Source organism: Phascolarctos cinereus, unplaced genomic scaffold (assembly GCF_003287225.1).
Source record: "Phascolarctos cinereus isolate Bilbo 61053 unplaced genomic scaffold, phaCin_HiC Scaffold_9;HRSCAF=440, whole genome shotgun sequence".
Taxonomy (NCBI): domain Eukaryota; kingdom Metazoa; phylum Chordata; class Mammalia; order Diprotodontia; family Phascolarctidae; genus Phascolarctos; species Phascolarctos cinereus.
Genome location: NW_027556402.1, coordinates 87,278,754 through 87,294,314, shown reverse-complemented (window position 1 = coordinate 87,294,314; position 15,561 = coordinate 87,278,754). Strand labels below are relative to the sequence as shown.

Here is a 15,561-nt window from a genome sequence, read left to right as displayed (position 1 = left end):
ACAGATCCCAGAATTTTAGATAAGAAAATAGTTTGCTATGCTGGTGAAACTTGAACTCTTCTTAGCAATATGCTATCTGACTGACAAGAGAGTCATGTATTAACAAATACCAGAGACATCTTGATGTTATGTTGATTTCAACATAAAATCAATAGTGTATTTATGTTAGGTGGAAGATACAGTATGATTTCATAATTATGAGGCCAGAACATGGCAATCATAAGAGCTCCAAAATGCTTTGTGGTTTATTTTTACTTCTTTACCACTCACTCACTCCTTTCTATCCCTGCAACCTAGAATAACCTCCATATTACTTTATAAGGTTATCTTATTCCCCAAAACTCATTGTTGCTTTTTTGAGTCTTCATCTTGTTTCACCTTTCTAAAACATCTGAGATGGTTGACCAATTAGTCCATTTTAACTTTGGAAAAGAGGCCCAGGATAAATTAGAGAGATTTGGCAGTGATGGTTGGAACCATGGAAATGAATGTAAATCACCAGAGGATAAGTACATAAAGAAAAGAGAAATAAGTTATGGATGTGGTTAGGAAAAGGACAAGGCATTAAAAAAATCAGTTAGAAAGAGGTTGAATACCCTTAAAATCTATCAGTCTCAGATTCTGGCCAATTTCTAAAATGAATGATTTAGCTGCACATATTTACATTCCCATTTAAGTTAAAACAAACACCTCTTAGTATTCCTTGCAAACTTTATCTACATTTCAAATTGCATGAGTTCTTCTAGATTAACTGGCACCCATCACTCAGTTTTGAGAATCCTTCCCTTGCTCATAGACTATTTTGATACACATGCATTTAGACATTCTAATTTCTAAATACAAGGTCCTTTTTTTCAGCCCTTACCTCCCCAATCACTTTGAAGCATTTGACAGTGTTGACCAACCCATTCTAACTCAGTTTTTGAATTAATCTTCCTAAAGAGCAGATCTGACCATGTCACTCCACCGTATTTAATAAATTCTAGTATGTCCCTATAAACTCCAGGAGCAAATAGAAACTCTTCTGTTTGGTTTTGAAAACCCTTTTTAACCTGGGCTCTCCAAACTTTCCAGATCTTACTTTCCCCACTCCCCCAACATGCTCTGTATCTGACTATGGGTGTTTTCACTGGCTACCCTGAATGCCTGGAATTTCCTTCATCCTCATTTCCATCTCCTGGCTTCCCTGTCTTCTTTCTTTGGCTTTTTGTTAATACCCTGCCTTCTACAAGAAACCTCTGCAGATCTTTTTCGATATTAGTGCATTACCTCTATTGATTGTCTCCAATTTATCCTGTATATATCTTATTTGTCTGTGGTCATTTTCATGTCTCCTCCATTAGACTGTGGACTCCTTGAGAGTAAAGATGATCTTTCGCCTTTCTTTGTATTCCTAAGCAGTTATCACAGTGTCTTGCACATAGTAATTATTGAATAAATTCTTGTTGACTTGACAAGTAATTGTAATAATAGTTACAGTAATAATGATAATGATGATAATAATATCATTTCATATAGCACTTTAAGGATTGCAAAGCACTGTACATGTTTCAGGGCCTTTTGACTTGACAAGTTTCTATTCTGAATTATTAATCACAAGATAGATTAATTACAAGACAGATTGTTTGGTGAGACATATTTTGAACATTCAGTGTAATCACTTTAAAATGTTGTTGATAATGTTTAATATATCTTGAGCAATTTTGAAGGTGAAGATAAAAGACTCTGCTTCTTAATGGTCTTTAATAATACTATTAGATAAGGAGAAAGCCAGGAAGGAATTTACTCTGGCTGAGAATGAGGTGAAGATGGTAGAGAGGGGGACAGTATTGGAACAAAAAATCACTTTTTCTCAACTTGGAGATTATTGCTGCTGTTCTACACCTGCCCTCAAACTCTGCAAATGTACATTTCTAGTGTAATATTTTTAATTTTTTATTTAAACTTAAATACTAAAGCTTAAATATACAAAAAGAAAAGGAAAATAAAACATAAACTTAAATATGAAAACTTAAATGCAAAATAAGAAAAGAAAAAAAAGCATTTCCATGTGCACAGCAGAACATAAGAGAGGATTCAAAATATATAGCAATAAATTTGCATTTCAAGAAAGCCTATATAACAAATACTATTCATTTTGTTGAGAGCTGTCCATCTCTTCTTTGCTTTGTTGTAAGTTTTCTTTTATTTTCTGCTATGCACTTTTCTTTTTTCTTTTGTTCTTTTTTCCCACCTTCTTCCCCACCTACACACACACACACACACACACACAGAGGTATATACACACATATACATATATACACATGCATATTTCCATACACATATAAATATGCACATGCACACATACATATATACATATACATACATATACTTACATGCACATACATATACTTAGATATCTATAATCATACTCATATATAGACGTATACATTAATATGCATCCATGTAAGACCATCCTATAGTTATTTGTTCTCTGCTTCTCTGAGGGTGCATAATCTCTTCCTTTGTAAGTCCGAATCTTTCCATAATTTTCTAAGTCCACCAACTTGTCGTTTCCTACACCACAGCAACGTTTCAATCTTATACTCTCTAGTTATTTTAAATAGTCTAAAACAATATTGATTAATATGGCTGATATGTAGTGTAGTTTTTTCTCTTATGATTAAATCTATTTTAGCTTAAACTTTACTTAAGATCATGATTACTCTCCATGCTTTTTTCCCTAATAAATTCTACTCTTGATCTCTATTTTATATTTGTGTGTATCTCTTATATCTTATATCTCTTATCCTAATCCTCCTGACTCCTCTAGTTAACTTCTACCTGCTACCTTGTCCTTAACCTATCCTCCAGTCCAAGAATCCCTCCTTTTTCTTCCCATTTCAGTTAATCTAAATACCCTTCTACTAATCCCCCCATTCCCTTGCTCTCCCCTCTAAAACTCTCTCCCTTATCCTCTCCTCCTTCTCTATCCCCTTAGCCTTTTATTTCTTTCTGAATTTAGGAGACTTTTATACATACATACATACAGACAGACAGACAGACATACAGACATACATATGTATACCCCCACACCTGCACATACACACACACACGCATATACACACATATATATGTATGTATAGTTATTATTCCCTCTTAAACTCATTCCTGATGAAAGTAAGGTTCCAGAACTACCAGCTCTCCTCCCCCATCTACTTCTTCTGTGTCAGTTCTTTCTCTAAATCATATCATACTCAGGTCTACCCCAATCTTGCTTACAAACTACCCAATTACTAATAACAATGTTGGATGTACATTTTACATTTCCTAGTATAAAAGAGTCTGTCCTAACTGAGTTTCTTGTAATTAGTCTTTGAGAAGTACTTTTTATTTTTCTTCTCTCTTATATGTCAAATCTTCTATTAAGTTCAGATTTTTTTAAACAAAATCCTGAAAGCCTGACAATTCATTAAATGTCTATTTTTTTTTCATTCAGGATTATGCTTAACTTTGCTAGTCTGATATTTTCAGCCACAACCCCAGTTCTTTTGTGGTGTTCCAAGATCTGCAGTGTTTTGGTGTCACCACTGCTAGGTATTGAATGATTCTAATTGTGGCACGGTAATATTTAAATTTTTTTCTTGTTGTTTGTAATAGTTTATATTATGTCAAGATTCCTTTTTTGATTGTAGCTTTCAGATGTCCAATTATTCTTATGTTTATTCTTCTTGATCTGTTCTCCAGATTAGTCATTTCTCTTATGAGATGTTTTACATTCTCTTCTATTTTTTTATTATATTTTATTTTATTATTTCTTGGTCTCTTATAACTTCACTGGCTTCCCCTCGCTCAATTCAATTTTTTATTTTTGCTTTCTTTTTTGGGTGAGGCAATCAGGGTTAAGCGACTTGCCCAGGGTCACAAAGCTAGTAAATGTCAATTGTCTAAGGTTGTATTTGAAACCAGGTCCTCCTAACTCCAAGGCCAGAGCTCTATCCACTGCACCACCTAGCTGCCCCTAAATTCTAATTTTTAAGGAGTCATTTTCTTCCTTAAGGTCCTGGATCTCCTTTTTAAATTGGATGATTTTCTTTCCTTAATCTTGTTTTTCTTGGATTGTTCTTATTTTTAAAGACTTTTCCTCAATCACTCTCATTTGATTTTTAAGGTCTTTTTAAAAGTTCTTCTATTTTTGGGTAAGTAACCATTTGATGTACTCTTTGGGGTAAGAGAGGCTTTTTTTTTTTTGCTTCAGTATCCTTCTCTGAAGACTAACCCCAGTCTACTCTATTCCCATAGTAACTTTCTGTGATTGGATTATTTCTCCTTTGCCTGCACTTTTAAAAAAATTTATGTAGCAGTTTATTTTTTTGCAATCATCTCTAGTCCTAGGGTTTGGGGGTTGGTGCCTCTGGCCTCAGATCCTCCTTCAGTTCTCCCCTCAATCTGGAATCAAAATCAAGAGCTCCACCCTCCTGTAAGTGCCCATAGCCAGGTGTTGCTGCCACATTGCTTCTGCACTCACCAGGCATGGGCTGGTTCCTTCTCACCCAGGGCCATGTCTCAGCCCCACAGCTAAGCCTGTTGTCCCTTATCAGCAGAGATTTCCTCAATCTTTCCTGGATCAGACTCCTGACTCCCCACACAAAAAAGTTAAGGAGGTAAAAGTTCCCTGTGGCTAGGGCGGAGGCCACCTCCTAACCCAGCTAGTCTCAGGATCCTGTTTTCTATTTCAGCAGAACTAGCCTGGAAGTATTTACTCTTCACAGGGACCAAACCTCCATCCTTTGATTTTTCTTTTCTTTCTTTCTTTCTTTCTTTCTTTTTTTAAAAAAATTAATTGATATTTTTTAGTTTTCAATGTTCACTTTCATAAGATTTTGAGTTCCAAATTTTCTCCCTCCCCTCCCCCCATTCCAAGACTGCTTGCAATCTGACATAGGCTCTATATATACACTGATATTACATATATTTTCACATTAGTCACATCGTTAAGAATTAATATAACATAATTAGTATAATAATAAAAGATTTAAAGGAGAATTAAAACCAAGAAAAAAGGAAAAAAAAGGTCCTGGGATTTTTCTTTGGATCTTCTGGTTGTCTCAAGAGGACCACTATTCTGCCCCAACTCTTGGTTTATTTTTGCCACTCTATGTTTACCCTGAGGCACGATTTTATTTTGTTTGTGGGGGAAATCTAGAGAGGTTGGGATTTTCTGACCTACTCCACCATCTTCCCAGAATCCTCTGTAGTGCAATATTTTTAATATAATTGGACCAACTTGAAATATATAGCTGTCAAAATGAATATTTTTAGGAGAAAGCATTCCTCATAACCTAGAATAGGTTAGTTAGTGTATGTAGTTAGTACTTAATAAAGGCTTGTTAACTTGAATTATATTGTTGAGAGTACTGGGGAAGCTTCTGTGATGGTGTAGGCACTGAAAGTGTTTCCCCCAATAATGAACAGCTCGTGTTCCTTGTAATTAAGTAAAGAGGTTTTCACTGTGACTAATTTCAAATAGGTACTGGCTGACTAACATTTCAGGGATCATTAGCATCCACATGTTGGGAAAATCTCTTTTGTGATCCTCATTTGTGTACTCTAGAAATCTGGCTGGGTGAGAGAAAGCAAATCATAATAAACTGATAGGCTTAGTAACAGGAGAACTGAAAGGACAAAGATAGAGTTTGTACCTTGCCATACATGCTCTGATATGCCTCTGCAATCATAATCCTTTGTGCATTACAACGCTGAGTCAAAATATCAATCAACATGTTTTTGTTGCAGTCTAAAAAAGAGGCAAAACAATATTCTAAGTTTAACACTACCATAATCTATATGAATATAGAACCTTGATGATACTTTGCAAAACCTAATACTTTGCAAAAATTAATCCTCATATTTCCTTTAAAGAAGAGGAAAAATATTAATTACTTCTTGAATTTACAAGGACATATATTGAAGGAGTTCATTAAAATAAGATAAAATGAAAAACCCTTGCTTCTTATTTAAGTATTTTTGCTATTGCTTGGATCTTTCCCTTAAAAAAGGGTAGATGAGCAATTGCTTATATACCTATGTGTTTCCTTAGGTCACAAAATTGTACAGTAGGTGGTATGTGCCCAGTAATCCCAAATGCTCTTTTTTTGTGACTTCTTTTTCTATTTCTCTGTGTGTTTTGGTATCCAGTGCCCCTCAAATTTACTCCCACTCTATAGACACATGCTATTAAAATCAGGCTCAGAAAAGAATTTCATATTTATCTTTAAACATTCATTTTAATAACACTTTTTATATTTGGAGAATAGCAAGTTATTGCTTTTTGTTAAAGGCATTTTGATCTGCAAGTAGATGAAGCAGATTTTTTTAGGGAGTTATGGGTGAAGAAGTTGGTTTCTCTAGTACTAGTAGGTAGCTGCTCCCTCTGAGTAGTAAGCTCTGACCTTTGGGGCTACATAAAACAACAATAAGCCTTTTCTGGTATGAAGATCCTCTAATATTTGAAGAGAGGCATTTTGTCCCCAGCTAAATCCTGTCTTCTATAGAGTAACATACCCATTTGCTTCAAATGATCTCATGTGGCTTCCATTCCTCATCAAATTATCCCTTCTCTACTTCCATTTTCATGCCTGTCATAACCTCAGAAAGTCATTCCTCCATTTTATATTATCACAAGATCTCAGGTAGGAGTGGTTATGATGGGATCTGGACCTCCCCTCCCTCCTTGAACTTTCCCAAGAATTTCAGGAATCCAGACCCTGAATTCAGATCCCAGGCATTCCCCTGAGGCATTGGGCTATTCCTAGTATAATCCTTTCAACTGTCCTTTCATTGTGGCCCCGGGAACCATCCCAACCCTCATTGTCTGTAACCTGGCCCACTGGCTCACCCCAGGCCCCAACCCCACAGCAGTCTAGGCCGCATCTCCTCCTCTGACCTCTCCCCCACCTCCAGTGCAAGCTAATCTCTTCCCTTGGCTGCCTTGCTGTTGAATCCAGTTCAGCTCTCCCTCTCCAGCCCCTGTCTTACAAGAAGTGGGACTTCCTATCTCTCTTCCACCGCACCATCTGGGCTTTTTCCTCTAAAAGAAGTAGCTACCTAGCCCAGGGGAACAATTAGAGTGCATGTCCCATTTTCAATTTCAGACCTTACTCAAGTTAAAGAGAAAGTGGGTTGATACTCTGAAGATCCCACTAAGTTTACTGAGGGCTTTAGGGATGTGTCTCTTCAATTTGAGCATTCTTGGGGAGACTTGCATATCTTCTCCACCTGTTGAGAAGAGAATCTGGGAACAGGCCAAGAAGTTTGGCTAGTTCTGACCCCCGGAAATACCCCTGGTGAACAGCTTCTGTTCCCACTAATGATGGGACTATCAGAAAAGTGAAGATAGGGGAAAGAGAGACCATATGGTGATTTGCCTGTTAGAAGGCCTAAGAACAGGATTTTAGAAACAAAATTTCAAAAAATTAAGGAGATTACTCAGGAGAAAGGGAAAACCCTGCCCTTTTCCAGGACCAGCTGGTAGAAGGTATTAAAAAGTAGACTAATTTAGATGCTGACTCTATAGATATATAGAAGAGGCAGCAATCCTTGGCATGTATTTGATTAATCAATTTACCCCAGATATTCAGAGGAAGCTGCAGAGATTGGCAATGTGACCTCAAACACCTCAGGCCCAATTACTGGAGACAGCCTTTGGAGTCTTAAAAAACAGCGACCTAGTTGCAGCAAAGGAGAGAGAACTCATAGATAGGGCTAGAGACAGAGAATAGGTTCAATTCTTGGCTGCTGTTATAGTCGGGATAAGACTCCATGGCACTCCTGGTGACACGTAGTGGGGAAACCTGTTTTTGACATCACAAGGAGGGCCACTGGTGCAAGGAGTGGCCTCCCAGGGCACCCCCTCCCCAGAGGAAGCCCACCCAAGACCAAAGCCTCTGGGACCATGCCCAAGATGTGACCAGGAGGGACTTTGTCCCCAAGGTTGAAAAAGTGGCAAAACCACCTCCCAGTACCCTGTCTTCCAGTCTTGAGAAGACTTAGAATGACAGGAAAGCCTGAGTCTTGGAAGTGCTTCCACTTTCTCCATCTCTCACTAAGCCCTGGACAAAAATCAAGGTTAAAGGTAAGGTTACCTGATTTATCATTGATACCAACTACTCTAGTTCTACTCGCCCCTGATGGTTATGGTCACTGAAGGGAAAATTAAGGGATGTCTTGAGAAATACCTCCTCCCCTGCTATTTGAGGAGCTGTTGTTTGAACACTCCTTCCTTATCCTCTTCTCTTGCCCTGCCCCTTTGTTGGTTAGGGACCTAATGGTGAAATTGAGGAATCAATTTTCTTTAGTTAAGACTTCTATCTCTCTTTCCCCTCTGTTCACCAGACCTCCCCATGTTCCCTCAGAAATGCGGGTAACAGTTGAGCCAATTGTTTGGGATGAGGGAATTCCTGGGTGAGCTACTTATGCTGATGAGGTCTAGAGGTTTAGAGGAGTTGGGACCCCAAAATATCAAGAGCAAAGGTCCTGCCCAAAAGAATTCGACCCAAGCCTTCTTTCAGCCAGACACAAGGTTTATTAAAGATCTGCCATATTGGCCAGATTCTTAAGGAATTTGAAGGCTTGTGAGCTGTTGGATAGGTTCTTAAGGAATCTGAGCACATTAATGAAGATAAGATGGACATTATATAAAGAAAGACTGTAAGAGGGATCTAGGAGTGGCCAAGTAGTCTGTGGGGATTGTGAGGTAATAGAACTCTGGGAATCAAGACCAAGTGGCTAAGGGAGAATGGAGCTTAGATAGGATTAAGGGTAGGAAGTGGCCATAGGGAGGTAAGACAATGGAGGATAGGAACAGAGAATTGGGAGACTGGGTGTAGCAAAGGTCAGTTGATGGGATTATACCTTCAGAGGCTTCCTTGATCAAATAAGAGAATTCAATGACAGTCCAAGGGTTTTCCAGGGCCCATAGAAAAATGGGACCCAAATTCTTTTTGGAGTAAAGGGCAAAAGTCTTTGCTTGGGCCCATCAATGCCACACCAGCCATTGTTTGCCTCCAAGAACCCGATATGCTCCCCCAATATCCAATTAAGCCTGAGGTCTGGAAGGCACTGCAACCATTGATTGAAAAATTCCTTAAGTATGAAATCCTTGTCCCTTGCCAGTCCCCATGTAACACCTCTACCCTTCCTGTAAAAAAAGCCTAATGGAGAATACTGAATAGTTCAAAGTCTCAGGGCCGTTAATGAAGCTGTTATTCCCATGTAACCCATAGTCCCTAACGCATATACTGTACTCACTCAGATCCCTGGGAGTACCCAATGGTTTTCCACCCTGGATCTCAAAAGTGCCTTTTTCTGTATACCTCTTCATGCAGACTCACAATTTATCAAATCCATGTCAGCTAACATGGAAAGTCTTACCCCAAGGTTCTTGGAATAGCCCCCATTTATTTGGCCAGGCATTGGGAAGAGATTTAAGGGACCTGGAACTAGGAGACAGTAACTGATGTCAGTATGTCAATGATATTTTCATATCATCCCCACCTGGGAGGCTGCCGCCACAGTAGCTCTTAATTTCTTGGGCATTCAAGGCTATAGGGTCTCTTTGAAGAAAGTCCAAATGGCATGTCAAACTGTAAAGTATCTGGGCCATGAAGTAACACTCCCCTCTTGCTCCTTAACCTTAGAGAGGAAAAGGACAATCCTGTCTATCCCTGTTCCAGTTATTAAAAAACAACTTCACACTTTTCTAGGTGTGGCTGGATTTTGTAGACTCTGGATCTCTAATTTTGATCTAATTGCTAAGCCCATTTATGCCTTTATTCAAGGCCCTGACTCACTCCCTCTAGAGAGGCACCCCAATGAGGCTAAAGCTTTTGAGACTGAAAACTAAATTGACCACAACTCCAGCATTAGCTCTCCCCAATCTAGAAAAACCTTTCACTCTGTATGTTGATGAAAGGAGAGGACAGACTTTGGGAATCCTAACCTCGGTCCTTAGGACCTGACCCCTCCCCCCCCTTAGCCTATTTCTCAAAACAATTAGACTCTGTGTCTGCTGGATGGCCTTCATGCCTCTGGGCAGTGGATGTTACAGCCATTCTAATTGAGGAAGCCTCCAAACTTATACTTGGCCAATTCCCCACAAGTTCAGAGCATCCTGGAAACGAAGGGTCATCAATGGCTGGCTAGCAGCTGGCTCATCAAATATCAAGCCTTGCTCTTAGACACTCCTAACCTAATTCTTCCCTCCAAACAAAGAAAGAAAAAGATTTGTATAAACTGGTGCAAGGTGAACTAAGCTGAACCAGGAGAACATTTTGTACAATAATAAGACCATTATAAAGTAAAATGGCTTTGAAAGACTAAAGAACTCTGATGACAAAGACCATCCATGATTTTAAAGGACCAATAATGTAACATGTAACGTATTTCTTGACAGAAAGGGGATAGGCTCCTGGTGTAGAATGATATGTACATGTTTGGAAGTGGCCACTGTGGGGGAACTTGTTTTACTTAACTATTCATATCTGATACAAGAGTTTTATTTTTCTTTCTTTGTCTGGAGGGAAGAATTTGGGAAGAGGCAGTAGGGTTACCACAATAAAAAACAAACAAAGAAACAAAAAGAAAGTTACAAAAACAGAGTATTGAAGCATTTAAGAATGCATAAATAACAAATAGAATGAAGGTCAGTAGGAAACACATATATGGTCCTTCTATTCTGTTTTGTATATATAAAAACCCATTTGGTATTAAAGTTCAGAATTTTTAAAAAAGGCAGGATTACAGCTACTAATTGACTTGTTTTTGTATGCTTACTTTTGCTGAATGCAAATACACTCTACTAGCAAACACTCAATTTCAACCCCACCCCCATCCAGGTTTATCATTCATTACCCCTTTAGGCACATCTCATTGTCACTATTCAAACTGAAGCAATTATCAGAAAATTAAAGACATAAGCATTGCTGGGACCTCTGACTCTCAAAAGTTCAAGGAGAAGCAAATGAGGATGGTGGTCAAAAAGAATCCATATTCTGACCCCTAACCTCAATATCAGGTAGATTGGAAAGTGGGAAAGTGGGAAAAAATGCTCTAGTGAAAAAAAATGGATTTTTTCTGATCTGTAGCATGAAACTACTGCATTCCTGGGGGGGGGGAGTCAATCTGTAGCTTTTTGTCATTTTGTCTTTATAATTTTTTTTTTTAGGCAATTGAGCTTAAGTGACTGGCCCAGGGTCACACAGCTCATAAGTGTCAAGTGTTTGGTCTGAGGCCAGATTTGAACTCAAGTCTTCCTGACTTCAGAGCCGGTGCTCTATCCACTGCACCACCTAGTTGCCTCTATAATTTTTCTCATGATTGATATTTTGAAAAACATAAAAGCTTTGTAAATTTCTAAGATAGTTTTTTTAGAAGGCACAATTGAAGCCATTTTTGGCTTGAAGAGACAGACAGCAAAAATTGACTTCTTCCTAAGGGCCACTTTTTCTTTAAAGACATGGAGCTTGCTTTCCTGGGAAAGCTTTTATAAGTTTTTAAACAAATGTTTCTTTTAAGGCTATTGATTAACATAGTTTTTACCAAGAGACCTCATAAAAAAAACAGATCTATTTAAAGCAGCACGTAGGTGTGTGAAAGATACTTTATTTAAAATTATTTCAGTATTTAGAAGACATCAATTTTTTTTTAAAATTCTTTTTGAATTATCTCCTTTAATCATCTATTTTACAGAGACAGTATTGTGCAGTGGATAGAGAAATGGCTGGAGGATTTGTGTTAAGGTTCTGACTCTGATGCTTTCTGGCTGTAGCCAGAAACACAGCAAGTGATTTCAGGGGACTATGACCTTGAATAGGAAGAAAAATACATCTTTATTTCCACTGACTTTAACTGAAATTTAGCATTTCCTTTATTTAAAAACTTTTTTTCTGAGAAGGGTCCATAAACTTTACCAGCCTTCCAAAGGTGTCTGAGACATTAAAAAGGTTAAGAATCTCTGCCCATCAGTAGAGGGTGCTGACCTGCTCATCTTAGAATTCCTTAAACCATGAAATCACAGATCCAGTACCTTTCCCAATACTACCTTTTCAAACTCTGAACCAGACTGGTGTATAGGTTTGAATCCTACACTGATTATCTTAGACAAACTTCTCCAGGTCTCAGTTTCTTTATCTGGAGTACATGGTCTTTAGTTGTTGTTTAGTTGTATCTGACCCCATTTGGGATTTTCTTGGCAAATATACTGGAGTGGTTTGCCTTTTCTTTTTCCAGCTCATTTTACAGATGAAGAAACTGAGACAAACAGCATAAAGTGACTTACCCAGAGTTGTACAGCTAAAAAGAATCTGAGGCCAGATTTGAACTCAGGAAGATGAGTCTTCCTGACTGTGGGCCCTGCACTGTACCATTTAACTGTCAACATGATCTTTAAAAACTTTAAAAACTTGATCATCCTGTGGACTCTACATTCTTCTCTGTTGCTTATATCCTTGTTTTTTCTCCTCACTCAACTTTGATCTCTCTTTTTTTATCCTTATTTAATTTCTTCTCCCCATATATTTCCTGACCCACTCCCTCTAGTCTTTTTTGCAAGTACTCAAATAATTTCACCTTTAAACATACTTAAATTAAAAAGAAATAACAGTGAAATAAAAGGACAAAAATTAATATATGAAGCTTACCAAATCCTTGAAGGGCTCCCCCTATCATTTGAGCATCCATGACAGGATTGAAATTTGGAGCTGGAAAGATGGTTCCCTGTACCTGGTTAGAAGAGAAACCATAGAGCCCATCATTATTGTCATGAAGGTGGTCTTCTAAATAACTTAGTGAAACAAAGTTTAAGAGGATCCCAAAGACAGCATTTTCTATGTGCATTGACAACTGCAAAGTGAATACATTTGACTAGATCAGAGATTTCCAAACTTATTTGGTCTACTGCCCCCTTTTAAAAAAAATTACTCAGCGCCCTTTGAAAATCTACTTTCTTTAACACTTTAACATTTTTTAATATTTGAGTCATTTCAAAAAATAATTTTTAAAAAATGATGCTTCTTAAATTTAATACTTTACTGTAAATTTGTGGTTTCTTTCCTGCATTGAAATTTTGATGACATAATATTGCATCTTGTAACTATATAACATCATATTGTAAACAAGTCATTACATGCATATATTTCTGACAATGCATGCTGGATTTTCCGACAACATGCTTGACTGCTGATACTCTCTTGCTAAGACTTATGCGTGGACTTTTGTGTAACTCTGTCATACAACAAATGAAATATTTTCTTCTCTTCTTTTCTTATGCTTCCATCACCCCCTTATTTTTATTCACTGCCCCACCTCAATTGCACCAGAGATTACTACTGTTCCCCCCCCCCAGATCTTTCTAGCATCTCATAGGGAGTGGTATCAACTACTTTGGAAACCTACGAACTAGATTGTGAAAGTATGGTTACATGATCTCCCTTTCATGTTTGGATCAGGTTACTAATCTTGTTGCCTTGCATAAAAGAAAAAGATACCTTCCAGATTCCAATATCCTGAGATTTACTATCTAATTAAAATACCCAGTTTATGGTTCATATCACCTTTGCACCATCATAACTAATATTAGAAAATTATAAGAAGTTTTGGATTTAAACCAGCTGTTGTTTTCCTTTTTTTCATCAGAAGAACTTTGATAACCTGAAAATGGACTTGTCTATAGAACCAGTTGGGCATTTTATATGAATAAGAAGTAGAACTTCCTTCAAAACAATTGCATGTTGCTAAAGTCATTTAGGAAAATTGAGACTGCTTAAGTGGATTATGGGGGTCTATGCATGGCAGTTTATAGGAATGGATTATAGGACCCTCTAGGTAAAGTGACATGAGAACTCTGCCACTTTAAAAAAAGAAAAACAGAAACACTTAGGTAGAAGATATGTTCAGGTAAAGCTCACCAGTGACAGAAGAATACCAAGACTTTATCATCATTTTTTTAAATGACATTTTAGGCTAACAAAAAGGTGAACTATTTGAAAAAGGCATTTGGTTGACATGGTCCATTATTTCAGAAAGATGGTGGAAAATTAAATGTTTAATAATTGATCAATCTGTCAACAATAATTTATCAAGTACCCATTCAGTTACCAGGTACTGGTTATGCAAAGACAAAAAATCAATAGTTCCTGCCCTCAGGAGCTGATGTTTTATTAGGAGAGGCAAAGCCTACATTAATAAGATTATTTACAATTTTTGTAATATAAATACAAGGTTAAAATATTTTTGGGGAAAGGTACTAGAAGCTAGAGACATTGAAAGAAACTTCATATGTAAAGTAGTGCTTGAGTAGAATTTTGAGGGAAACAAGGAAGTTCAAGAGAATGAGGCCAGTTGGGAGTGAATTCCAGTTATGGAGAAAGACCAGTGCAAAGGGGAGGAGATGGTGTGTGTGTGTGTGTGTGTGTGTGTGTGTGTGTGTGTGTGTGTGTGTGTGTAAAAACTGGCCTTGTTTGGCTGCATTGTTGCTTGGGAGAAGGGGAGAAATTATAAGGTTGCAAAGAGAGGTTAGGGACAGACTTTGAAGGGCTTTAAAATCTAAACAGAGGAACTTATATTTAATCTGAATGACAATAATAATGGGGTTGGGATTTGAATCCCAGAAAGAAAAAACCCTAGACTTTCCCACATGGCCAAATCTCTGGCATTCACCTTAGTCTATAATCCCATCAACTGGCCTTTCATTGTGGTTGCACCCAATCTCCCAATTCTGTTACCCTTAATGTAGCCTAGCTCTCAGTTGTCTTACCTCCCTTTGCACATCCCCACCCCCCATTTCCTACCCTTAATCCTAGCTCGGCTCCATTCTCCCTTGGCCAATGGTCCGGGTCCTAGGAGTTCTGTTCATCCTAGCTTACTGGCTATTCCCATCCAGATCTTCCTTAGACCCCTCTTCCAGTCACCCCAAACTAGTTGCCCACTCCTAGATCCCTTCCACAGTCTTTCTGTATATAAGGTCCATCTTATCTCCGTTAAGGTTCTTAGATTCTTAATGTAGCCACTGCTCTGATTCTTATAATCTAACTGATGAGGATGGGATCTAGACCCCAAAAAGGAAAAACCCTGGACTTTCCCACATGGAATCTCTGGCATTCACTTGAGGCTGTAATCCCATCAACTGGCCTTTCTTAGTGGCTATGTTGGATCCCCAGGCTTTGCAGTCCAGTCCAGTTCAGTCAGCATTCCTCAGTCCCTCCCTCAAAAGAAGTGGGACCTCCTACCTCCCTTCCTCCCTATCTCCAGTTCCTACAGTGCCTTCAGGGCTTTTTCCCCTAAGGGAAGTTCCTGCCTGGCCCAATGGGAGAAACTGGGGCAATACTCAAAAGATCCCAGTAAGTTTGCTGAGGGCTTTAGGGACGTGTCCCTACAATTCAAGCTTTCTTGGGGTGATTGCATATCATCTTCTCTACCTACTGTACCACTGAAGAGAAAAAGAGAATCTTGGAAAAGGCCCAAAAATTTGGGGATCATTTTGCTACCGATGACACCATAAAATACCCCCCCCAGGAACAGCTACTG

At 38.2% G+C, this 15,561-nt stretch overlaps 1 protein-coding gene across 1 annotated transcript in view; it reads right to left on the bottom strand.

Moving 5' to 3' along the window:
* The window catches only part of ANXA10 (annexin A10), a 78,814-nt gene extending 65,941 nt beyond the window's left edge, over positions 1 to 12,873 (bottom strand). The window contains exons 1-2 of the mRNA XM_020976330.1: positions 12,678 to 12,873; positions 5,682 to 5,776 (exon numbers count right to left, since the gene is read on the bottom strand). Of these exons, the coding sequence (XP_020831989.1) occupies positions 5,682 to 5,776; positions 12,678 to 12,873 (291 nt within the window). The remainder of the gene's footprint in view (positions 1 to 5,681; positions 5,777 to 12,677) is intronic.
* Between the last annotated feature and the right edge of the window lie 2,688 nt (positions 12,874 to 15,561).